This window comes from Pipistrellus kuhlii, unplaced genomic scaffold (genome assembly GCF_014108245.1).
Source record: "Pipistrellus kuhlii isolate mPipKuh1 unplaced genomic scaffold, mPipKuh1.p scaffold_m20_p_3, whole genome shotgun sequence".
NCBI lineage: Eukaryota > Metazoa > Chordata > Mammalia > Chiroptera > Vespertilionidae > Pipistrellus > Pipistrellus kuhlii.
In genome coordinates this window covers 6982461-7009925 of record NW_023425529.1, presented here as the reverse complement: position 1 = coordinate 7009925, position 27465 = coordinate 6982461, and the positions used below count along the sequence as shown (strand labels likewise).

General features: G+C 44.0%; 1 protein-coding gene across 2 annotated transcripts in view; it reads left to right on the top strand.

The window, feature by feature from the left end:
- RFX4 (regulatory factor X4) overlaps positions 1 to 27465 on the top strand; it is a 118391-nt gene that overhangs the window by 33363 nt on the left and 57563 nt on the right. For both annotated transcript variants that reach the window (XM_036458231.2, XM_036458232.2), the window contains exons 3-4: positions 7539 to 7599; positions 15399 to 15522. In XM_036458231.2, coding sequence (XP_036314124.1) covers positions 7539 to 7599; positions 15399 to 15522 — 185 coding nt within the window. The remainder of the gene's footprint in view (positions 1 to 7538; positions 7600 to 15398; positions 15523 to 27465) is intronic.

Genomic DNA, 27465 nt, shown 5'->3' with positions numbered 1-27465 from the left:
AGTGTGAGCGTGGGCTGGGCCCTACAGAGCTTACAAACAGGCAGAACACGGTGGTCAGGAAGCAGCCACCACACCCTGTGACAGGGACCTTGTTAGGGACCAGCCAGGGTGCTGAGGGAGCACAGGGGAGGAGTGAGCAACCCTGCCCCAGACCCTGGGCTTGCCACATGCTACCCTGTCTACGATGGGAACCCAGATCCAGTCTCCCAGGGGTGTGACAACTATTCCAGTTGTAGGGAACACTTAGAAAGCACAATTCTTGTGCCAGGAGGGGTTCCATTAATCCTCACAGTGTGTGCTTGCTACTGTTATTACCCCTACTTTACAGATGAGGAAACTAAGGTACCAAAAGGATGTTGGAGGTCACACAGCCAGCAAGGGGTGGAGCCAGGATTTGCGCCTGGTAATTTGATCCCAGAATTTATATTAGGAGGTGGATCCAGAAAGGGGAGCAGAGTGGCCCACTCCTGGGAGTTGGAGCAAGTTTGGAACCTTAACTGCAATGTGGGAGCAGAACGGAGCGGCCAGGGGAAAACCCGGCACCAGGTGGCATCTCGGTGGGAGGTTTTTAACGGACTGCTGCTTCCTGGCTTCGGTAGGATGAGCAGGGTGGGCGCTGATGGTAGCTGGTCCAGAATGTACTAAAGGAATCTGGCCTGAAATTCTGCCTTCAGGGTGACTCTTGTTTGGCTTGAGGCATTTATGTCTGTTAACCTGTTAACCGAGCGGGACCTATAAATACGTCAAACGTAAACACTATCGGGAACCAGTAGGACATATGAATACGTCCTTGAAATATATGTTGCGCCCTGAAAGGGACGGTATATATTTTTTGTAATCTTTATAATTGTTTGTAAAATTTATAATTTTTTAATTCAATGTTTCCATTTTTTTGTTGGTATTCTTTTCTATTTGTAATTTTGTATTTTCCTCTGTGCTTTATATATAAATAAACGAAAAAATATATATTTCATTTATTTTAATTAAGTATAAATAAAAAAATAATATAAAATTACATCCACTGGGCGTGACGTACTGATACGTCCTAGTGAAAGATTATGCGCCCGTTGTACGTTTCGTAATTAAAAACGGAACTCCCCGGTTAACAGGTTTTAAAGTGGAAAGGCGTTTGGCAGGACCAGTTTCTGAAGTCCTTACCAGCCAATGGCTGTTTCCATCTGTCTGAGAGGTGTTCTGTCCTGGTCACCTGGATGCTCCTGCTCTCCAGCTTCCAAGGCAGGGCTCACGTTCCACCTGGACCCGCCCTCCCAGCTCTAGCCCAGAGCTTACATTTTGTTTGCTGACATTTGAGTTAAAGAGAGCAGAGACCATGTCTATGTTATCTCACCCTTTAGCCCCTGGCACATGGCTGGGATGTAGTAGACACTCAATAAGTATTTGATGAAGGAGTGATTGAGTACCCAACACTGCGGGTGAATTAGGATGGAGAGCCATCAGATCGGAGGGCATTCGGACCCTGGCCATGAAGTCACTTGCGGTCTAGAAAGGGGCCTGCTTAAGTAGAAGGCACATGTGTGATGACTGAGTGGAGGGTCCATGTTGGCACTGGGGTGTACTGGTTCTTGTCTAAGTCCTGTCAGTGGCTGCCATGTGCTCAGCACCAGGTGAGCCCTGTCTCCACTCCCAGGCTGTGTGGCCTCCTGCAAGTTATTCAGACTTGCCAGCGCTCTGCTTCCTTATTTGTAAAATAGGGGTAGAAAACATCTTCAGAGAACTGCTGGGAGGAATCGAATGGGATGGCATATGGGAAGAAATGCCCAGTGCCTGCCTTAAGTACTTGGTCAATATAATATTCTTTTTAAAGCCCTGACCGGTTTGGCTCAGTGGATACAGCAGTCAACCTGGGGACTGAAAGGTCTCAGGTTTGATTCCAGTCAAGGGCATGTACCTTGGTTGCAGGCACATCCCCAGTGGGGGGTGTGCAGAAGGCAGCTGATTGATGTTTCTCTCTCATTGATGTTTCTAATTTTCTATCCCTCTCTCTTCCTCTCTGTAAAAAATTAATAAAATATATTTTTTAAAAATGAATAAATAAAGTGTATGTGGCTTTATTTGCGTGGCCATGTGGCTCAGTGGTTGAGCGTTGACATATTCTCAACCAGGAGGTCACGGTTGTATTCCTGATCAGGCCACATGCCCAGGTTACAAGCTTGATCCCAGGTAGGATGCAGGAGGTAGCCAATCAGTGATTCTTTCTCATCATTGATGTTTCTATCTCTTGTTCCCTCTCCCTTCCTCTCTGAAATTGAAATATATTTATAAATAAATAAATAAATAAATAAATAAAATGTATTTTTAACATATATTTAATCCTCAAACCATCCTTGTAATATAAGTTATTCTTTTAGAAAAGGACCCTCAGGCTTGGATGAGTCAGGCTCCCACATGGAGTTAGGGGCAATGCTGGGGTTCAAACCCAGGACTGCCTGCTCCCAAGAGCCAGTTCATTTTCCATTCCTGGAATCAGAAATGGTTCTTAACAAAGTTTAGTTGGGAAGTTGTCTGACACGGTAGAGATAGGTGAGTTGAAGGCACTGCCATGGAATCCTAGAATGAGAGTTCTTTCTGTCCTCCGTGGCCCCAGAGTGCCTCCTCCCCGTTTTCTCCCCTGGAGCCTCTTCTCCCTCAGTGTCCTCCTCCCAGAGTGTCACCTGTGCCTGTAAAGGTGAGACAGGTGACAATCCAGGATGTGCTGCATGGCCCTATGTGTGTGCCTGGGTGTGAGAGAGAACAGTGAAAAAGGATAGGTAAATAGGACAAAAAGTTAGTCGTTCTCTCTGTTGAAATGGGCTTGGATACATAGAGCTTTCTATTTCCTCTATATTTTCCAAATTTTAAAAAATAGGTTTCACTTTTGTGAACAGAAAACAAAGTTGCTTTAAAAACCCTGACCGTCTCTTCAAGGCCAGCTTAAGTGCCACCCCGCTTTGGAGCTGTGGTGTCCCCTGGTGTGTGTGGCTGTCTTTGCTCCTGGGAGTCCTGAGTAGAGAGTACCTGGCCGACCTGCTTCCTCTGGACAGAATTGCTCCAGGGCTCCCCACCTTGAGCAGCCCAGGGCAGCCTTCTAAAAGCAGAGGAGGTTTCTGAGCTCTTAGCTTCTATTAACTTCATTTGACTTAATCTTCCCAACCACCTTTCAAGGTAGCCATCTTTATTACCCTCAGTTTAGAGACGAGAAACTGTCTTGAAGACTCAACAGGATTGCTGAGTTGTCAAACAGCCCCTCCAGCGCTCCTGTGCTCCACTCACCACACCCCAACAAAGATACCTGCGGCAGCCACCCTGCTTCTGGGAAGGTGGCATGATCTTTCGGGCCCCAAGGCTGTGTCTGTCGCTTGCCTCTCCTCCTCACACCCTGACTTGACCCCCACCTTCCTTGCCATCCGGTTCTCCTCTCTGGCCTGCTAGTGACTCAGCCTACTTACTGCTTCTTTCAGGAAGCCCTCTCTCACAGGCCCTGCGTTCTCATGCCGCTTGGGTTGGCGGGCTCCTCTTTGCCCACCTGGACCTCAGCCTTTACCACTTCTTATTGAACTTGGCCTCTCTCCCTCCACTGATGGTCTTTCTCTTCCCCAACCAGAATCAGGGACAAGTATTTAATTTCTTTATTCCTGATGTCTAGCTGGCACAAATTAGGAACTCAATGAATATTTATTGAATTAATTAATATGATCCCTACAATAGCCCTGCAAAATGACCATTTTACAAATGAAGAGAAATGGAGCCAAGAATTAAGTGATTTGCCCAGTCAGGGCCAGTAAGTTTTTTAATTGATTCTAGAACATGGGTCTTTGAAATGTAATCCAGGTTGGCAGAAGAGCTGAAATTTAAAGAAGCAGGGTGAAAAAAGCAAACCAACCCAGCCAGTTCCAGGGGGAACATAAATGTTAATCATGTTCCAGCATAGCGAGGCAGAGGTATATTTAAGTTGTTTATATACTTTTTTAATTGGTCATGTTTTTTAATATAGACTTTGTATCAGTTAATACTACTTTAAGAGAAATATGAGACTGACAATTTTACCATTTACACACCAGCATTGGGGTTATCATTGTTTAATTTTTTTTTACTTCCAGAGATGTAAAGTTGTGCCTCATTATTTTCTTTCTAATTCTTTGTGAACAACTGAGATTGAGTATGGCTCTTTGTGTCTACTTACCTACATTCTTATAAGACTCATGTGTTCATATTCTTTTATTGTACTATTTTTTTTTTTAAAGATTGTTGAAGACATTTCTGGAAGAAAGACTTAGCTATTTAATTAAGTACAAATTGGAAGGCACTGGTAGGAGGGTAAACAAAGGTGACTAAGATACCTTCCCTACCTTTGTTGTTGTTAATCCTCACCCAAGGATATTTTTTTCATTAGTTTTTTCTCAGAATGGGAGGGACAGGGAGGGACAGAGAGAGAGAAACATTGATGTGAGAGAGATACATCGATTGGTTGCCTCCTACACATGTCCTGACCAGGACTAGGGATCAAGCCTGCAACCCTTGACCACAATTGAACCCATGACCATTTAGTCCACAGGTCAACACTCTATCCATTGAGCCAATCCAGCTAGAGCCATTCCTGCCTTCTTAAGTAGGAGCTTGTTAAGTAGGACACAAAAGTCAGCAAGGTGGATGTGTAGAGGAATAATGATCTAGGTCAGTGGTCGCCAAACTCATTAGTCAACAGAGACAAATATCAACAGTACAATGATTGAAATTTCTTTTAAGAGCCAAATTTTTCAAACTTCTTATAATACCACTTCTTCAAAATAGACTCGCCCAGGCCGTGGTATTTTGTGGAAGAGCCACACTCAAGGTGCCAAAGAGTCGCATGTGGTTCGCAAGCCGCAGTTTGCCGGCCACAGATCTAGGTGGATAAACTGTTCAATTAAGAAACAAGTAGCCGAAACCGATTTGGCTCAGTGGTAGAGCGTTGGTCTGCGGACTGAAAGGTCCCGGGTTCGATTCTGGTCAAGGGCATGTATGTTGGTTGCGGGCACATCCCCGGTGAGGGGTGTGCAGGAGGGGGCTGGTCGATGTTTCTCTCTCATCGACGTTTCTGGCTCTCTATCTCTCTCCCTTCCTCTCTGTAAAAAAAAAATCAATAAAATATATTTTTTAAAAAGAAAGAAACAAGTAATAGGTTGTAGGAGAACAGAGTTAGGATCAATTATTCCTGACTTGGATTGTATCAGGGAAGGCTTCAGAGAGGTGGTGTCATTTATTCTAGGCTGGAAAGGAGGAGACGTATTTAGAATGGACTCCAGGCTGACAAAGCAGCATAACGGGTATTGAGGCCATGCTGTATTGGGACATTTTGTCTCTGAGAGCATTTAGTGTGTTTGTATCAGAATGGCTTTGGTGATAGTAGAGAATACCCAATTAACTAAGAACAGGAAATAAAGAGGCAGCTCTTTTTAGGGTTGATAGTTAGACACAACATGGCATTCAGGACCCACAGTTTTCCCCCCTTTTCCTTTCACCTGCCTTGGCGTTGACTTTGTCCTCAGCTGCTCTTTTCTCAGTTGAAAGTTTGCTCCCTCACTCCAGTTATCATTTTCAAAGGCAGGTCAGGCCAGAATCTATCCAGCCCTCCCTCCATCCCTCCTTTCCTTTCTCTCCCTCTTTTCCTCCATCTCTTCATTCCCCTCCTGTCTCCTTCTCTTCTTTCTTTCCTTTGTAAAACACGAGACATTTGTTTTTGTTTTGTTTTTTAAATTTTGGAGCCAGAAGTTTAAAATCATGGCCCCATTTCTATTTATTAGGGGGAAATATCTTTCCCAGAAGCCCCAGAGAGTTTTCCTTAAGTCTGATAGGCCAACACCATGCCATATGCCCCCCTGGTCCATGAGGGGCTAGATAGCAGAAATACCATGATGGATTTCATCAATATTCGCCTGTTAGAGAATTACGAAGGGATTGCTCTCCCTGAACACATGGTCCCCTTTACATCAGCCCTCATTAATGTGGAAACAGGTGAGTGCGTACAGTTATTGAATAAGCAACAACAAAATCTGCCACAGTGTTTAAGAGCAGACATTTTCATCTGAATTACACCAATATTGATAAATTTTCATTGAGAAAAATATCTTCTGAACTCAACTTTGTTAAGCTAATTAATTTTTTATAATTTTGACACAGCTTATATCATTTACTTTCATTTTCATTTTACTTATCTTCTTTTCATGGGTACATATTCTTTTCCATATAATTTTTATACCACAGCTTTATTTCATTAGCCATCTTACAAGTTTTTTTTTTAATTTTGTTGACTATACTTGCAGGACATTGATAATTTTCTTTTGAGAATGTTATGTGTACCAGTCTTCTTGGGTCAAATTTTCTGGATCAAGAAATTTTAATTTATATTGACTTTTTCTATCAGAATCTTCATTAGGAGTTGGATGAGACTATATGTATTTCTCTGTTTCATCCTGATAAAATGGGAGCAATTTCTCTTAGGTATGCAAAAGTTGATTTGTTCAGATTGTTGGATTTGTAGAGGTCAGATCTTGTCTGATGCCTGTTTTCCCAGGACGTTTCTCTCATAGGTGAATATTTGTAATCTGTTTGATGAGAGGGATTATGAACTTTGAACCCTAATTAAGAAAAATGTTACCCACTTCCCCCCAAATAATTTTATTCTTCTCATTAATAGGCCTGTATTACAAAAGTTGTACTCAATTACTATTATTTTGAATTTTGTCAATAAAAGTTTTGTGGAATTTGTTTTCTCTTGTTATATACTACTAAATATCACATAGTATTCTTTTTAAATTTTTATTATTTTCTAAATTTTTATTATTTTTATTGATTTCACTGAGGAAAGGAGAGGGAGAGAGATAGAAACATCAATAATGAGAGAGAGCCATTGATCGGCTGCCTCCTGCACGCCCCACATTGGGGATGGAGCCTGTAACCTGGCCATGTGCCCTGACCAGAAATCAAACCCTGACCTCCTGGTTCATAGGTTGATGCTCAACCACTGAGCCACGCCAGATGGGCATTACATACTACTCTTGATTTTTGCTTCTTGGCCTCAAAATCCTAAAATATTTACTGTCTAGCCTTTTACAGGAAAGATTTGTTGACCCTTGCTCTTCTGTTTGCTAACCTGATTCTTCTGCACACTCCCACTCTCCCTACCTTTTTCCTCATTTTCTGAAGCTAAAAGGAGAAAATGGTGAGTGAGGTCAGTATGTTCTTAGGGTCAAAACTGTTGAGAAAAATGTCCAGCTTTAGTTGGGAAAAAAAGCAATTTGGATGAGCGCAGTCCTTCCTATTCAACTCTTCAAATCGTTACATATTGCGTCAAATAAAAATACAATTCAGTGTGAGAGTTTCCTGTAAAAATCAGTCCCCCCTCCCCTTTTTAAATTAAGGTATAATAAGTCTGAATTGTTGAAAAAGCCAACATATCATTGCTTTCAGAGCATCAACACTTGAGGGAAACAGTGTTTGAGAGCTGAGTGGCCTTTTACTTTTTCCTACTGAAGTTAGCTCCTTTTTCTTTCCTTTGACAGATGAGGAAAAAGAAAATAATAGAGCATCTAAGCCCCACTCCACGCCTGCTACTCTGCAATGGTAAGTTCCTTTTTTAGCAAGTTCTCTCTTGATGGGATGCTCATGTAACTATATCTTCACACTGCTGCTTGGAGAGCACATGGCTTGGCTGTTTTGACATTGTCATGATACTGTGACATCTATTAGCCCATCTGCAAACTTTTGAATTTGCAGGGATGTGTGAAATACTCAAGCTGGATCTAGCCTGGAGATTTGAATTTTGATATTTTATTTTGGGGTATATTCCATTCCTTCTCCCCCCATCATCAAAACACTGGCAAGGACCAAATTCCACATGGATGCTATTCTTTGATTTTAATGGAATCCATACTTCAGTTAGTAATGTTGCAGCAGATTATATAGAAACATAGGTCTAGTCACCCCATCAATCAGTCTCAATGAATTAACAATTACTTGCAACTACAAAGCAATTGTGTTAGCATTAATAAGAATTATCTACTAGAGTGGCTTTCTCTTTAGTATTTGAAATTTCTGGGCTTGATGTAATATTTAGTGATGGTGTTTAAGCAGTTGCACTCATGTTTGGAAGGAAGGCAGAGAAAAATCAGGAAGATGGAGGAGAGAACCAGAAAGCAGATGGGCATTAATGAGCAAATCTTATTAGATTCTCTATCTAATCCAGCCACAGGCGAGGGGCAAACAGCACTGGAAGAGAGCATTCAGGAACATAACTCAATCTCCTCTAACGAGAGTCTCAACCGTCAATTTGCTTTGCTCTAAGGATAGCCAAGGTTGTTTTCCAGCTTTCTGTCTGGTTCCCATCGGTGTATCCCTATATTCTTTTTCTCATTGCGTTTGCTGCTGTTTTTTTTTTTTTGTTTTGTTTTTGTTTTTTGCTTTATTTAAAACTCTTTTCTTCCTTTTTGGTCAAATCATTCCTTTCCCCTTCCCCATGAATGATGGCCACACAGATTCCCATAATGTCAGGACAGAAAATGAGGCATCAACATGAAGGACTTTGGGAGTGAGAGTTTTATAAATGCAACAAGTCAACAGATATTCTTGCTTTAATAACTGGAACATGCTGCACATTTTAGAATAAAATATTTGAAAGGGACTATAAGGAAATCACCTTGTTTGTGTCTGTTGCCTTTGATTCTCTGACATCTGCCTAGTGACAGCGAGGCTCTGGAAAGTGCAGTCTCTTAAGTCAGACTGCTCTGCTTCTTTCCAGCTGTGGAACTTTGGGCAAGTTCCTTAACCCCTCTGTGCCTCAGTCTACTCCCTGAGAAATGGGGACAGCAGTGGCAGAGGGAGGCAAGGGGAGGATCTGTGAGCATCAGGGAAGAAAAAGTAAGCCATTTCTTTAAACTTAAATAGGAGAATCATGCTTAAAAGTGGTGGAGTACATGTGACCTCCTATATAAAATTCCATACGAGTAACTATTTTTAAGAAACAGTTTCAGTATAAAAACTGTCTCAAAGGGAACTGGATGCAGCCTCCACTTTATAAGGAAATGTGACATAATTTATAATTTGTCTCCTTCCTGCTCTGGCTGCCAGGGAGTTCAGAGTGAAATTTGAAGCTTGTGTACTTTTTAATCTCTTTCTTTTGTCTGATTTTCTTCTTCTTTTAAAATATGTTATAGCTTTTTATTAAAAAGGCAAGATACAAATACATTGAGTATGTATTTTTATTTTACGTACACAGTAATACATTTCCCTATTTAAAAACAAAAGCATTACAGATAAGGCTAAATTCTTTTCTTCATGTAATTCCTTGCTTCCTCCTTCAGGGCAACTCCATTACCTGTGAGAAATTCCCACATGTGTACATACAGATGTATATATGTGGTCTTTGCCTGTGCATTTACATGCACGTGTACTGATCAAAGTTTATGAACTGTGATTTTTTTTAATTTAGTATTTTCTCCTTTTTAAGACATGTAACACTAAAACAACAAAAGAAGAAAAACAAAATAAAAAACAAACGAAAAATAAGACACATAACACTAAAAATACTGTCACAGGACTTGGCACACTCTAATGACCCACACTCTTCTCCTCAGGGCAAGGTCCTGGAGCGCTGCCCACATTAGTCCCCAAGGAACCACCTCCCTGTGATCGCTGTGACCCCCTCCCCCCAAAGGCAGCCCAGCATTTATGTCCCCCTTTCCCTCTTTTTTTTTTTTTTTTTTTTAATATATTTTATTGATTTTTACAGAGAGGAAGGGAGAGAGACACATGATTGGTTGCCTTCCACACACACCCAGACCAGGGCAACTCAGATATGTGCCCTTGACCAGTATCAAACCTGGGTCCCTTCAGTCCAAGGACCAATGCTCTACCCACTGAGCAAAACCGGATAGGGCTTTGTTGGTTGATTCTTGTATGTTCCCTGACTCTGTGTATATCAGGATGATGCTCTAACCAGATGTCATTAGGGCCCTGTTTGTAATGTACAGACAGTGATGGAAAGGGATGGTTTATGAGAGTGAATGGTGTCTCTGACAACCTCAATTATAAGCTATGACCTTTAGCAATTTTTTTTTAAATCCTGTTGTCATTTTTTTTGGTTAAATACAGGAAAAAAAAATTCTGTTTTAGACATGTATGCAAGGACGGGAGAAGTGGAGCCTTTGAGCTGAAAGCCCATGTGCACATGTAAGGAAACAGGTTTAAAATGAGAACCGAGGGGACAAGAATGCCAGGTGCTCTTTGCTCTTTATTATCAACTACTAATGCAAAGCTTCCTCCAGTGGCCTCAGACGCCACATGCTGAAACCTTGCGAGGAGGTCTTTTAAAAATGTACACCGCGGTTAATGACTCATGCTGACTAGTAGACGGAGTTCATTATCTCCATAATAGGATCGACTCAATTCAAATATGACCAAGTCGTTGAATAGAAGATCGGAAAATGGAAGATGTGGGAAATTATTTTGTGATCATTAAAAATACCCAGGTATAATGGAGTATTGTTCACCAGGTCAGACTAATGATGTCCTCTAGAAGTGATGGGGAAAGGGGGAAATTTCATCATATAAGAAAAGAAATAATGAACTGCCTTTCTTTCTGCTATGCCTTGGCCGGGAAGCAGGCATTCCAGTTAGCGATGTCAGCATCCTCCCAGGCCCTTTGCACTCTGTGAGGAAGTTTGGGGTAAGGTGTCATGATGCTATTCCTGGTAGCAGCAACTCATCAGATATCAACGTTGCCCTTAATGCCAATTACATCTGTGTCTTCATAGAGCTTATTAAAATGCTTCACCCTGATACCTGGAGGCGGAGAAGCTCTGTGAGAGGAATGAAACAGGTAGAAATGTGGTTATTTAGAAGGTGCTGGCCTTGGGCAGGTAACTGCTTAATTAACTCAGCCTGTGATCTCTGACTTACATCTGACTCAAATAGTTGGTTGCTGCTATGGGTTCATTTAATGAGATGTATTTTAATCTCGATCTTATATTTTACCCCTGATCTCTTGGCCAGATTTAATGAGCAAACAGGCGACAAGAACAACTAGAAACTGAGCACAGGGGCCTTAAGCAATGAATGGGGGACCGGGAATGTACCGGGAGCCTGTGCTCACACCGCATTTGAGAGCATCTTTCCCCCTACCGGAGCACTCCTGCTTTTTTTAATCTTGGGGAGTGAAGCCCCCATTCATCCATTCAGCCCAGTTAGGAGCTTAAGATCCTGCCCTGGTTGCTCCTACCCTTCACACATCTGAAGACGGGAGACGCACACCCTAAATATTCTCTCTGCCCCCGAGGCCACTCATTTACCGTATTTTTTTGGACCATAAGACGCTCCGGACCATAAGACGCACCAGTTTTTAGAGAAGGGAAATGAAGAAAAAAAGATTCTGAAACAAATAGTGTCCTAAAATATTGTATGTGCATTAAAACCCAACGTCACAGTCATAAACACATGTAATCAACCCTGTAAAGTAAACAACAGCATTTAGAACCATTTTAGAGCCGGGCAAGCACACAGAGACCACACAGAGCCGGGCAAGTAAAAAAACTTTTTTTTAAAAGTATATGTGTAGGCTATATTTGGACCATAAGACGCAGGGACTTTCCCCCCCCCCACTTCTGGGGGGGAAAAAGTGCGTCTTATGGTCCGAAAAATACGGTAGTTCATGCCCCATTGTTTCTTACCTGAACTGTCGTAATAGCTCCCAGTTGGTCTCAGTTGTTCATCTGTTCATTCACTCAACAAATACTAAGTAGTCAGCCACTCTGTGGACTAGGCCTCACTAGTCCACCTTGTTTACCCACCAGAGGTGCCAGAGTGAACTTTCCAAAACAAATTTGATTGTGCTACTCCCATGCTTAAAAATCTTAACTGCTCTCCCCCTCCATCATCATTTTAAAGGCTCAGATGCCTTTTATAATACGAATTCTGAATAGTTTGAAATGCATGTTGTTGAATATGCCTATGGATTTTTCTGGCCAAAATTAATTTTAGAAACTCATTAGCACAAACAAGCAAAAAGGGGATACTTCTCCCCTCTCTGCAGCTGCTTGTGAACGAAGTTCCGGATGCCCAGTTGTTCGTGTGTGTGCCTTCAACCTCTGTCTAAAGAGCTGAAGTCAATGCTTCTCAAAGAGAAGAAACCTATGACATGGACTTTGCTAACATTTTTCTATATTCAAGACATTGCTGGCAAAAAGAACATACTGAGCTTTAAATTAATGTTAGTTACTGCTGTTATTGATGACATCATTATTATTCCTACAGTGTCTTGGAAACACTCAGGTCTTCCTGCCTCTGAGTCTTTATTGTTTTGATTCTCTGAGTACCTCTTCATTAACTTCTGAAAATAACACTTTCGTAGCAGCTGTTCAACTCCAGGATTGCTAACTCTTTAATTCAGGCCATATTCTCTTGTGGGCATTGAAAGTTTGTCCACACCCCCCTGCCATGGTTCTCTCCCTTCAGATACTCCTTCACGAGCCGCCTTCTCCACTCGGACCAGTAGCTCCGTCACCCAAAGCACATGCCACGTTTGTCTGGCATCCTTGCTGGTTCTCTTGCCTGCGACCCCCTCCCTCTACTTTGGCAAATACCACAGTGGTTTGGAGTGAGACAAACTCTCCCATTTACTAGCTAGCTGCATGGTCCTGGGCAAATGAGTTCCACTCTTACAACCTCAGTTTCCTCATCTAAAACATGGGTATCATAATACCTACTGGACAGGGTTATTGTGAGGATCAAATGATCCTGATACCCAGAGCCCCCACCTAATAAGATGTACCAGATGCTGGCTGCTGCTGCTGCCGTTACAAAGTTGCAATCCCAATTCATCCATGAAACCTTTATCAGCTGCTCTCATCTAACACTAATCTCTCTGCTTTCCCACCTTCCACTGCACCTGTGGTCAGCAGGTTGTAGCACTTAAAATATTCTTAGTTCTGTGCGTTATTCTCCCCAGTTAAACTGCACCGTGATCTAGGGCATAGGTCGTGTCTTACGTCCACACAGGAGCCAACAGAAGTCGGGCCAGGCACAGAAAGTAGATTGGGTGGAAGAAAACAGGAGTGAGGCCTCTGCCAGTCTGGGGGCACATGTAACTTGGGCCCAGTGTTGCCAGACCTCAGCCTTTTCAAGAGAAGCCAGAAATCCAGATTCCAGTGTGAAACGTCCTGAGTTTTCCAAGTTGGGCCAACACAGTTCAGGCCAAACAAAGCGTGTCTGTGAGACCCCGGCTTGCTCAGATGGCCCCTGCGCGTTGGTGTGTATGCTTGTTATTTAGACATCTGAACTCCCTTTTACAGAGAAGCAGCTCTGTGAGTGGCATTTGGGGTCCAAACTAAGCTAGAGGGCTGACTCCCTTCCCTAGCAGACCTGGAGCTCAGGTAGTCCTACGGAACCTAATCTCTACCTGAAACCACTTTTCCACACACACACACAAAAACACATTAAGGGTTTCGAGTTATGGTGCTGGGGACAAATATATGAGAATGGGACCCTCTCAGGACAGGGCCTTTGTTTTATTCACTGCCATTTCCTTAATGTTTAGGATACTACTCGCATTCAATAAATATTGTTAAAGGTTACCTGTTCCTCTGTCCATCAACCTGTTCTCTGTGTGCAAACAAGGACCATGTTGCTCACCGTGGTGTCCCCAGCTCCTGCCTGGTGATAGGAGACCGACCGGTATTCGTTGATTGACTATATGAATGACACCATCTATTCATCAGATACTTACTAAGCACCTGCATGGTGCCAAGGAATATGCTGGGCTTCAAGGATGCAGAAGTGACTCAGACTCAAGGAACTGGGTTGCCCAGAAAGGATTGCATAAAATATTTCCTGAAACATTCTTAAAAACTGTTAGGAGTCAATGTTGGGCTTCCCAGAAAAGGAGGCTGGATGGATGAGGTGACCAGGGACCCTTCAGCACCGGCTTCCTCATTTATCTGAGCATCCTAGGGCTGTGTGCGTCCATGGGGTTTGACTACGAAAGACTGGTCTTCTTTCAACACGTCAGAGTGAGCCACTGAGGCTGCCTTTCAAGTGGGCACCTCGGGAGGCCGTGCCCTCATTCCACTCCGGTTACGACAGCGCTGGACCACTTCCTGGGCAAGTGCCTCAGGGAAAGTTAGGAGCCAGTTGAGGACGTTTGTGTCATTGCTTTAGAATTATGCCGTATTTTCGACCCCCCGCCCTTCAAAAAGTCTTTCGTTCCTCAAACTTGATTCCAAATGACTTTGGGTTGTTTCCTAAAGTCCAGCTCATGATCAAAGGAGGACTGTTTCTGTTGGTGAGTTTGTTGAGCCTGTGTGCCCGGCTCTGAAGGTGGCAGGGCCTGGGAGAGAAGCACAGGGCCGTGTTCCCCGGCGGCTCTGCTGGGAGAAGTGGGTAACCTGCCCATGTGTCCGTGGAAAAGGAGGTGGGAGTCGTTTTGATGCCTGCATTCTGGTGTGTGGACTAAAGAGGAAAGAGTCTAGTTTGCTTTCGTGTTCCCAATATCTAGCACATGTCCTTGACCTAGAGGAGCCCACAGAGGTTTTACGAAGAGAAAAGTGGATGGTGGTGATGAGGTTCAACATCTAAGTACTTACCGGGTGCCAGACAGCATGCCAGCACATGACACAAACTATACGATCTTCACAACAACCTGGTGAGGTGGTTATCACATCACCTCCCGAAGAAACTGAGGCCTGAGGCTGAGTAACTTGCCCAAGGTCACCAAGCCCACAGGTGACAAGGCTGGGATTTGACCCAAGTTGAAAGTCCCTGCTGTGAACCCCTGACCGGTGCTCATGAGGAAGGTAACGGGACAGAATCATAGACTAGTGATCCTAGTACAGCCCAGAAGGCGATCTTAGCAGAGCAGGCAGTACAGCTCCCTGCCATGGCTGGAAAGCCGCCTGCTGTGGCAGTCAGTGACTGTCCAGCTGCCCGGTCTCTCCTGGGCACTTGTTTCCCAGGCCGTCCTCACCCACTGCTACGTGTCAGCCAAGCACACTCTGTGATTAGAAATGCTGTACAGTGAGTGTACGGTTTGAAGCTGGCTGAATGGGGCACCAGCAAGACCCTATGTCACTTTTGGAATTTTGGGGAACTCAGTCCACCCAGAATGTAGCCATGCCAAAGATAGTACCGAGGAGAAGGACTGGGAATTTGGTTTGAAAATATGACCAGCGGGCATTCCCACAGGGACCAGGAGTCTGCTAACCTCCTCACTCCATCGTGACCTTGGGCAGGTTGCTTTGTCCTCCTGGGCCTCGGTTTCCCCATCTGTAGGAAGTTAGCCATTTCTGAGGTCTGCCCAGCCCTGGAGGAGGACTAGAAAGACCATCCCTGTCTGGCTTGGGGTTTGCTCACGGGGCGTATGTTCCTCTCCCCAGGCTGGAGGAGAACTATGAGATTGCAGAAGGGGTCTGCATTCCTCGCAGCGCCCTCTACATGCACTACCTGGACTTCTGCGAGAAGAATGACACCCAGCCGGTCAATGCTGCCAGCTTTGGAAAGGTGAGTCCTGCTGCTGGGCTCATTCTCCCACCCTTTTCAGTAATTTATACACAGTTCTTCATCCTGTGACTTGGATCTTCGTAAGTTACCAAACTTTGGTAACTTCACTGTAATACCTCACTGCAAAAAGTTTAAACACTTGTTAAAGGAATACAAAACCACATACCAAAACCAAGTAATTCCAAAGTATTAAAAACTTCAAATAATCCAGGCAGGTCATAAAGGAAAAAGCTGACATCTAACTTGAATGTCTTCGGTCTTTAATTGGCAGAAAGTAGCTTCTTTCCTCTGCAAGGCTAATCCTGAACTCCCAAGCATGTTGTACGTAGGTCAGTGAGCCTGGGATGGGCAAACTGCTTGTCTTCGTAATGGGAATGCCCTGGAGACCCTGGGAAATATTGTCTCATTAGCTGGGATGTCTGGGAGGCGTCAGCTGGTGGGGAGGAGGGTGGTGTTTGCAGTGTCACTGCAGGTCTGACTGTTCTCTATCCATCTTATGATAAAAATATATTCCACACTTAGTCTTTGTCTACCAAAAAAAAGTTATCCCTGGTCATTCATAATTACCAAGGAAAGCTGTTAGAGCAATCGATGACTGATTGTGTGATAGATCTACATTTTTACCCTTCCAAAATACCCAATATAGCTTGAGTCAATACATCCAAATTCTTTCTCCTTTTATTATCATCTTTTCTCTAGGTCTAATTTTTACTGCACCCTTACCAGTTTTCTGAGCGCAGGCATAGCCAGGACTGGAATGGAGAAAGAGATCAGTGTGCAAGTGTCAGGAGTTCCCTTCACAGCTCCCAAACAGATAAATCCAACAGGAGAGGAAAAAAAGAGAGATGTCCGACCTCAGCCAGCCTCCCTGGAGAGTCCACACGGAGTGGCTGAGAACTGGCTCCCCTCGGTAAATGGAAAGGTGCTCTGGTGCCTGAAGGAAGGGAAATATTTTGTGATGCTCTGATGCTAGTTCTCCAAAGTGAAAAGAATTTTTTTTGAAAGTCAGTAGAGAAACCACCTTTGCCATTTCATTCATTCATTTCTCCAGTCCCTCAGTATTAGCAGAGATGGGCGGTGTGGCAGGCACTGTTAGGCCGCAGAGGCCCAGCCTCGAACCGGTGTGGGGCCTCACATGGAGGGGTTCACAGACAGAGGAAGACCTCGGCAGGTGGGAGAAGGAAAAGCATGCCAGGAATGAGTGGGACCCTGGAGCTTGGTCACGTGTCTGTGATCTTGAAAACGTTTGCATCTGTATAATTTCATGCAGGGGCCACAATAGAAAGACCAGTTCAGGCCTCTTAGTTGGAGGGGCAGGTTGGGTGAAATGAAAGACCAAGAATCGTGCTTCTCCTGGACTTACCTGAACCTCTCTGAGCCTTAGCCCTCTCACTGTGAGTGGGGATGTTGTTAGATTTGGATGAGAGGGTGTCAGTGGATGATGCAAGGCACTGCCAGCCATCGAGGGGCTCAGATATTTGCTAACACCTACCGTGTACCATTGCAGCTGTTGTTTTTGTGTGTGAATTCTCCAGATGTTTGTGTGGGGGGAAAAAATCTATTCATTAGCTTAGATTCTGGAGAGAGAAAAAACCCCTATTCATTTCTATAAACTCTAATTTGCCTGTGTGAGGACCTTCTATTGCTTTTTCTCAAATAATTTTGTAACTCTGTTGTCAGCTTAGGGTTTCTTTGACCTCATGCATGGTCCAGATAAAATTGATTTAACTTTGTCCCTCCTCCCGGAACCCCAGTCCCTTTTCTATTTTAAGTCTCAAGCCTGCCACCAAGATTTCAGCAAATCCCGGAGCACTTGAGCTGTCTCCTCCTTCCTCCTCTGCCTTCTCCTGCTCTCCTCTCTCCTCCCTCCACCAGCTTCCCTCTGTTCCCTGATCTTGGTTTTTGCTGATATCCATGCCCACAAGTCTCATTTACCAAAAACGGCTACTCAAAACATTTTCCCAAATATTGTTTCCCCCCCAAGAAGAAGTGCAGTGCCAGCCACTTCCAAAATAGTAATTAAAATAAATACCCAACCATCCAGATAAACATCTGCCTTCCTTTCAGTCCAAAAGCAAGGACCTGCTCTAATGGATCAGCAGCGCCAATGCCAAGGCTTTGCAGCTGCCTTGCCATCGATTGCAAAGGCCCTGAGGCTTCCTTGCAGGTGGACACAGCAGGTGCCTGCTGAGGGCTGGCTCCACATGAGCTTCTTGAATTGAAATCCCAGACAATTGCCCTTCCTGTGGCTCCCAGCTCGCCGCAGCTGCCACCTCCTTGTGACCTTGGAGTGTCATTTTGAGCAGGTCCCTCTGAACTTAGGATTCATCTATGAACTTTTAACTCAGAGCAAGTGGGGTTCAAACTTTTAAATTAGTTTAGAGGGAAAGGTTAGATTGGTGGTGGTCTCACCACTCAGCTAGCACTGGGGCTGAAGTGAAACAGACATCAGGGCTGAACCCCCCCCCCCCCCCTACCCGTGTCCTCCTGCTGGGGTGCTGCCTTGACAGAGTGGGCGGCAGCAGTTGTTCTGCTGTAAGTAAGAACTGATGCATAGTTCCCCTTCCCAGCCCTGGCCAAGCCCCGTCAGCACCAGCTTCCAGCAGTGGTTATTGACTTTAGGTCACGGAATTAACATGGGGTCCACAGAGAATGCTGAGGCTCCTTGCCCAACGGGCTTTCCCCACTCCTGCTGCCGGCTCAGGTCAGAGAAGGCCCCCGACTGGACTCACTTACCTTTTCTGAACTCCCGTCTCCTTATCTTTAGACCAGAATAATCCCTCACCAAAATACTCTAGGGAAAAAATGGGATAGAGGTTAGGAGAGCATTTTTAAAAATGCAAAGTGCTCTACCAATGGAAGAAATTACTATTTTCTAGAATTGGCTCCACTCCATCCTAGCTCCTCTATTTCCTCGCCTCCTCTACTTCTCTTTACAGCACTTACCACTGTCTGAAGATATATATATATATATATATATATATATATATATATATATGAATATATACTATGTATTAGTATATATAGAATATATATTAGTGAATATATATACTATATATTAGTATGTGTGTATAGAATATATATACTATATATAATTATATCATATATTGAAGTGATATATATGATAAGATTGATATATAGTATATATAGTTACCTATATTATATAATACTAGAGTCCCGGTGCACAAATTTGTGCATGGGTGGGGTCCCTTGGCCTGGCCAGTGATCGGAACCATCTTGCCCAGTACTGATCAGGGCTGATCATGCTGGCTGGCTGGAGGGAGGGACCATGGGAGGTTGTTGGCCAGCCACAGGAGGTTGGCTGTGGGAGCGCACTGACCACCAGGAGGCAGTTCCTACATTGAGCATCTGTCCCCTGGTGGTTAATATGCATCATAGTGCCCCGGAGCAGACACAGGCAGGGGATCAGGGGGACGCTGCGAGTCAGGCATGGGTACTGGCCCCCTGCGCCACCGGTCTGGCCTCCCGTGGCACCGGTCTGTCCTGACTCCTGCGGCAGCCACTGCTGCGTGAGTCAGGCGAAGGTCCCAGCCCCCCGCAGGGTGACTCCTCACACGGTGAGAGGCAAGATGCCTCCTCGCGAGATTTCAGTCACTCGCTGGGCCTCTAGTATATTATAATGTATTTTACTATATTATATATATATGTATATTATATATTATTATATATTGCATATATTATAATTATCTGTAACTAACATATATATGACTACTATATACTATATACTATACATATATACATATATATATATATATATATATATATATCAGTTAATGTGTTTTATCTGCCTCTTTCTCTAGAACGGGAGCTGCGTGAGGATTGTTTTATTCACAATGAGTACCTCGCTCCCAGAATAGTGCCTGGCACATAACAGACCCTCAGATATTTGTTAAAAGTTGAGTGACTTTTATTAGTAGTATTTGCCAGGGGCCACATGAATCATTTGAACGTGTGAATTTGTTTACCTCATACGGTAACTGTATGAAGTTGGCATTATGCCCATTTTCCATGAGCCCGTTGCTGAGTAGGATTGAACTTATTAATGTACCAGTGGCAACTGGCTGCATTTTTACTTACTTTGAAGAGCCCACCTTGAAAGTCCCGTTCCGACCTTTCTGCCCTGACTTCTGACGACAACGCAGGGAAATCTGACAGCATCCAACCATGCTCAGTCATCACACCAGTCTCAGTTAGGTAATTTAGAGTCACTTTCAGCTATGAAAAAGTCCGGTTTGGTCTAAATTAAAACTTACATCTCACATCAGAGTCAAAGCCCTGTGGCTCAGAATTTGCTTTGTAAAAGGTGGGGCTGACTCTGTCTCTCTTCTCTTCTGGCTCCTCCCTGACCGAGAGTCACATGCACACCATGAAGGCCACAGCAGAGGACAAAGGAGCATCCTTAGGCTCCTTCAGGGATGGTCTTTTTCCAATTTTCAAGGAAAAAAAAAAAGTACATGGAATGTACTTATCGCATTCTTGTATATATTATTTAAACATTTTTAATTGATTTTTAGAGAGAAAGAGAGGGAGTGAAAGAGAGAAACATCAATCAACTGCCTCCTGCATGCTCCCTATCAGGGATTGAGCCCCAAAACCAGGCATGTGCACTGACCAGAAATAGAATTGGCAGCCTTTCGGTGCACGGGACGATGCCCAACCGACTGAGCCACACTGACCAGGCCTTGCGTATGGCTTGCATATGTTATCCTTAACCTTCAGTATCTGCTGTAGAGTGTCCTTGTCAGGATGTCTGATTTCACGGTAGACTCCACATTTTGTTATTTCAGGTACCCTTTGCCATGGAATAATTATAAAAACTAAAACTCTGTTATCAAATTGTCCGGGTTTGACTCGCCTCTTCACTACTTGCCAGCCATGTGAGTTTAGGAGATATAATAGCTCTGGGCCTCAGTTTCCTCATCTGTAAAATGGGAAAATGATAGCAAGCACCTGAAGAATTGTTGAGATACGAACTGTTAAAAGGATGTCCTTAGCACAGTACCTGGTAAATATGAACACTCGGTGTACATTAGCTGTAATTATGCCTTCGGTTTATCATAGCAACATTTCCTGACTTCAAAACCTGATGCTTTTAATATATCATCACTAACATCAATTTTCAACTCTTCTAGCTGCTCTTCCTTCTGAACAATTGTGAGAGCAATTGTTCTAAAAATGTCCTACATCACACACACGTTGCCATCACCACCCTCACCCTCTCTTATTACCGTTTTCAGAATTATTCCATTTTTAACTTAACCTGTATCTTATGTAACTCACCTCATTCTAGTTAAACCGGTGAGTGATAACTGTCTTTTCTCAGACTCGTACATGTGACCATCATCCATCCGTGTCACCTTAAGGACAATCCTGGGCTCACATACAGGCTTTAGGACTTCGTGGAATTGTCATCCTGCAAAGGACAGCAGATTAACTGTTACCTTCCTAGCCAGTGGATTTCCATCCTTCACCAATCCATGTACATGATTTGAAATCCATTTCTGTCTCATTGCACTGGATACGGTTTCTTGTAAATTTTAGAAATTTCTCAGGAAATTTCCTATGGAACCTGTAGCATTTTACCCTATGGACCACGAGTGCCTGGCACGCAGTGGGTGCTATCGAGAAAAGAGATTATCGATTGGCCCTGGCCAGGTGACTCGGTTGGAATATCATCCTGTACACAAAAGATTTGCAGGTTTGATCCCCAGTGAGGGAGTATATGTGAGGCAACCAATTGATGTTTTTCTCTCAAATCAAAAATCAATAAATATATTGAGTGAGGGTACAAAAACATTATCCAATGGATAGAGTTACATCAGCATACTAAGATTATTTTTGCAAATACCTATTTTAGGATGGTACCAGTGAGGTGTTTTTAAAATCCTTATTCATACCACAGGCTTCATTATTTTTTCTTCTCTGAAAAAGGGGCTAAAGGTCTGTTGTCAACAAAGAAAGCGAGAATGCCACATTCAGACTCTAAGTTGTGACTGTTAGAATCCCTTTAACCAACCTCTTTCCCTAATAATTTCTCTCTCTTGTTCAGAAAATTAGATATATGTTTTTTAAGAGCAGGTGCAAGACTTCTGCAATCATTGTTGCAAAACAGTAACTTGCCATTGTACAAATTCCTTGCTGTTTGAAAAGCCCATCTTCTTTCCCACCACCTGAATGGCCTCGGAAATAATAGCCACAGCTCTTCTGTTTAAACTGGGCTAAGCAGAGCTGGCTTCTTATCTATCGCGGAGTTTGTCTCCTTCGTAGTATGGGGAGCTGCACTTATTCTGTTTCTGTGGAATGTCTCTGGGATCAGTTCTTGTTGGTGACAAATCTTTGCCTGCTGAGGTGGGTTGAATTTCTGGAAGTAGCCAAAAGCCTTTGTTCAGAGCCGTTCTGATGACTACGTTTACAGACCAAGCTGGACCAAGATCATACGATTTGGGTCCAAATTAAAACAAGGCCTGTCTTGTAGAGTCATGAGACTGAGTGGCTTTCCTGTGTGGCTCTGAAGGTGTCACTTGAGGTGACACCTGGATAGGACACCCAGGGTTTCATGCACAGGTAGTGGGCACGTCACTGGCTCCCCTGGGTGTGGGCTACGGTGAAGAGCAGGAGAGACAGGGGAACAGAGTCGTTTCTCCCGCCGGCTGGAGGCTGTGACTGTGAGCAGCCTTGAATCAGTCACTGGATCCCATCCTGTTCTCTCTCCTCCCGGCTTGTTAGGATAAAGCACCTGGTTAGTGCCCAGTGGTGCCCAGTAGGCATCCGTTCCTCCTCTCCCTCTTTCCCTTTCTTATCTTAAAAGAAGATGGTGGTTCGAATATGCCGTTTCAGGAATGTTTATCTAAAACCCACTCATGTTTTTTGAAAACTGAATCCCCCAAATTATGTCGGGAAAGCCGGCCTGCTGAGTCTCCTTCAGCCTGGAGCAGTGGACTGGGGAGATGGCTACATGACCACCTCCACCTGGAAGAGAATCCCCGCAGCTCCAGAGAGCAGTTCTCCTGGGATTCCCCACGTCCCACCGGCCTGGAGCCCCCAGCCCCACTGCCCTGCCACTGAAAGGGAGAAGGGTGGAATTCCCAGTAATTAAGGGGAATTTGGAAGGCTGGGTGTTTCGGAATGTTAGATCACTAGCGAGAACAGCATGTGGCGTTCTTTAGGCAGGCTTCATTGAATCCACACAAAAAGAGAAAGAGGGGCTGCCTGCCGTCTGCTCATTTATCAAACAGTGGAGCTCGGCTCTCACCGCTCCACAAAAGTGTCGGGCTGTTTGCTGAGTCTTGCTCCAGAAATTAAAAGCCGAACAGCCTTCTCGGGACTGGACCGACCCTGCATTTTGCGACTGAAACGAAATGGTGCTGGGCTTTCAGATTCGGGACCAGTTGATTATTTGGTGAAAGGAGAGGAGGAGAATTTGTGATGTGCCGCCCATCAGAAACAATTAAAAAGGAGAAGAAAAAAAAAAAAAGCCATCTCCCTTCCCACTGGGTTTTGTTGGGGCGGGAAGGAGGAGGCCTGGTGCAGCGGCCTTTCTTTGCTCGAGTGGGAAAAGTCCTGACCTCCATTTGGGCAGAATGGGATATGGTTCAGCAGAGCCTCCCTTCCCCCACCCCTAGCCCTTCCCACAATTCCTCTCCTCTGAGTGCTTCATGCGAAATCACCTTTTCTCTCTTTGCGGGGAGGAGGGGAGGAGTTGGCCATCCAATATGTTCAGATCAAAAGCATTTTCACAAGCACAACTGAGTATTCCAGCCACACACACATATTGCTCGGGACACCAGACTCAAAGGCCTGAGAACTGGCTACATGAGGATCCTCTGAAAGTCCATCAAAGGACTGAAGTACCGAGCGCTGGGTCTGTCCGTGGGAGGCTGGGCTGGAAAAGGATGGTGACTAATGGAAGGCTTAGGGAGGGAGCAGAGAGGTGTTAACAGGCGTGGACCCCTTGCTCCAGACCAGACCCTCCCTGGCAGCTGGCCGCCCTCCTCACCCCCACATCCAGGGACAAGCCAAGGAAAGCCCCACTGAGGCAGAACTTCTCCCCGCCACCCTTCTAGTTCCAGCTAACAAAGCCCAGGAGACAAACCCTACTCCCTTGATCCTGCTACAAGCCTATAAGCTGAGAGAGTGTTATCCCTGTTTTATACAGCAAGAAACCTGATGTTCAAATGGAAGAGAAAAGGATCTTTTTGGTGTGTGTGTGGGGGGGGGGCACTTTCAGTTTAGCACACTTTCAGAAGTGATAATGCCCGTCTACACGGCATAGGAAGTAATTGGCAGTACGTTTTAGGAACCTTGACAGGTTTCTTTCCTTTAATTAAGCTCCTACCACAGGCCTTTGCACTGCTGTTGCCCCTGCTTGCAGTTTTCTTCCCCAAGATATCCACAAGTTTTATTCCCTCACTGCCTTCAGCTCACCTCTCAAATGCCACCTTTGATCACTAAGTCCTTATCACCCTAAATAAAAACACTCCCACCTCCACATCCCCTATTCCCCCCACCGTGCTCTTCGTTCTTTTCTGCAGCACCTGTCTGATAGAAGACATGTTGACTTTTTGTTTATTTTTGTTTTTTCCCCACTAGAATGTCAGCTTCCTAAACAAAAGCTGTGTCTGTTTTGTTCAGTGTTTGATTCCTCAATGCCTGGCAAAATGTCTGGCATATAGTAGAGTTCAATAAGTATTTGCTGTTGATGAATCCAGGCCGTGTCCCATTAGGCAGCCCATGTGGTTACTTGAAGCTGCTGCTTCTCAAACATGGGGAAGAGCAATAGGAAATGAGGCTGGAGATCCATTTCCTGTAGAGCAAGGGTGCCCACCCCTGGTGTAGAGTCTCATAGACCTATGCAAGGATTTTCTAGGGCTGAGTAGACGACTTTATGGTTATAAGGGTAGCACGGACTACATTACTATCTATGGACATGTGAACAAGTGGCCCAGGAAAGATTTTTGGAAAGAAAATAAGGTACGAGCTAATATTTGAAGGATGAATAGACGTTATGCAGACAAAGGGCATGGAGCAAGGGTTGCAGAAAATGAGAACAGCCTGTGGGAAAGGCCAGAAGGAGTGAGAACACAATTTGTGTTCACAAACTTGAAAGACGTTCCATGTGGCTGTAGCATGGAGACTGGAAAAGGACTGGGAGAAGTGAGCTGGAATGAAGCAGGACCGATCCGGCAGCTCCAGATGGGTTTGAACTTGGTCTAGAGGCTTCTTGGAGAACTGATTGTGTTGGGGCGTGACTGGACCAGAGGTAATGAGGAGACCCTTGTAGCAACCCCGGTGCGAGAGCATGACCCTGGGACTGGCGGAGATGGGAGGGTGGGTAGAGTTAGGATACATCCAACATAGAGGGAGGGTGGAACGTGGTCACAGATGGGATGTAGCAGGTGCCATCGTGGTTTAGAGCAGGAAGAACTCTTACCTGGTCAGGGAATCAGGAAGGCTATTCGCGGAGAAGTGGTACATGCTGGGTGGCTGAGGTGATGTCACAGTCCAGCTTGAAGGAACAAGTGATGAGGAGGTGGAGATGGTAGTAGGAGGCAGAGAGAGTGGTGGGTTCAAGATGCACAGCATGGAGCCCAACTGGGATCGAACCCACCATTGACGTATGTGTCCTTGACTGGGAGTCAAACCTGAGATCCTTCAGTCTGAGGGCTGATGCTCTAACCAGTGAATCAAACCAGCCAGGCTTATGGCATATTTTTGGTGCTGCTTTCAAAATTAGCTTGAACAGCTTTTATCAATTAGGAATATTTGTAGTAAGAAAATTCTTTCTGTTTGCTAAAAAGTTGATTTCTTGCACAAATGTTATACAAAAACCTTTTGTAATATCTTAAACATCTAGTTTTATTTTTCCATATTCCCTTTCCATTCCTATATTTGTACAAACATAAATAGATATAACGACAGCATAAATGTAGTTTGAATTCTGCCCTTTCATTTAACATGATATCATAAACATTTTTTGTGTTGTGACATTTGTTACCATCATTTTTAATGATTTTATATTTTATTGAGTACATATCTAATCATTTATTTAGCCAGTTATCTATCACTGGACATTTTTTTTGTTTGCCGTTTTTCAGCTTTTCACTCACACTGTGCATAGCTTTTTCTTATTTTAGGTTATTTTCTTGGAATTCATAAGTCAAAAGTATGAATTTTTTTATTGTAAAAATGCTTTGGGGTAGGGACGTACTAATAACGTTATTAGCCACATAAGCATTTCAGATCTCCTATGCCTAGACAGCACTCAATATTATCATTTTCACTCTGTCAGCTAGTGTCAGAGCATTGAACATGGTGCCTGTTGTTGTTCACATTTGCATAGAAGAAATTTCCCAGACTGAACTATCGGAAAGTCTCTGCTTTTCCTCAGCAGCTGGTATGTGTCTGTCTTATAGATACATGGGCTCTTGTAACTTCATTGTATTCTCTTCTTTGCTTGGATTAAGATGAGACTCAGAACTCAAATCATAACCACTTTTAACCAACGAGAAGAATGCCCTGGCCCCTGTTTATATGCTTCCAGTATTTACTCTCTGTCTCTGTTGGCATTTCTTTATCTGTCCATCATTGTAGCCTTGTGAACAGCTGCAGATCTCAGCTCTGGAATCAGTCATGTGATGCGAGTCTAGAGGGCATATTTGGCCAGGGGTTCATAGTGGCCCTCGGTGCTATGGCCACGAGATCCTGTGGCAGACTGCCTAACGCAGCATGTCAAACTCAAAGGCTCACATGGGTTTATGTTTATGTTGGCCGCAAAAAAACAAAAGCTTCAATTTTCATAGAATTGTAGGTTTATTTTGATAGAGACATGCTGGATACAAAGGGCTGAAATAAATGAGTCATCGTTAGCAAAAAATAATAGAACATTTTTATAAAAATTAATCTTTTTTCTTGAACATTAACTTACCAGACACCAAATAGCTGCACAAATTAATAAGGTAACGCAAATAAACCTATTTTTCTTGTTCTTTGAAAGTGAAATATTTCCTGATGCGCACACCAAACAAGTCAGTCCAAGACTAATGATGTGGCAATTGGCTGCTAAAATATTCGCTGCTATTATTAGTGGAGAGAAATGGTGTGCCTGCATGTAAGGTGTGTAAGGGAAATGAATGCAACACTATCATAATAATCAGTCACTAGCAAACATTGTAGTTTGTTATTAATTACGTATAACAGGATATTGTAAAAATAAAGTTACAAAATTTTTATTAAAACATTTCTTACATACCATTATATTGGCTGGGCCGCAGTAATATTTATTGTGGGTTGCAGGTGGCCCGAGCGTGAGTTTGACATGGTTGGCCTAATGAGACGTGAGTGCTGGAGAGGCCTGCCACTGGCTCGGGTCAGACCCCATTCTCAGTACACTGCATTTTCCTCGGGTCCTGACAAATGGGAGGGGCATAGACAACGTGAGAAGCCCAGGTCCTTAGCTTACAGAGGTTAGGGTTGAAACCAGGGGTATGTTGCCTACAAAAGTGACACCATTAAAAAATTCAGAGAATCATTGCATAATTTCTTAGTATCCTCACTGTGAGATAACGTTTTTGAACCCCTGTTTACCTTCAAAAATGGTCTCCAATGTGATCTTATTAGACTCACTAACCTTTCCTATGGGGAAAGCAGATATTTTTCATCCATTATTGACACATCCTTAAGTTCCAGGCACTGTTGCAAATTATTTACATACATTTATTTATTTAATTTTCACAAAAATTCTCTGAGGCTGGGGTTATTATTCCCATTTGAGTGTTAAATAACTTGCCCAGGGGCATCCTCCTAACAAAAGGTTGAGCTGGGATCTGATCCAGGTGGCACCATTCCGCCTGCCCACAGACAATGGTGCTGGGAACCCAGGGAAGAAGCTGAGGCTCTTATGGGTGTTTTCACCTTGCCCGACGG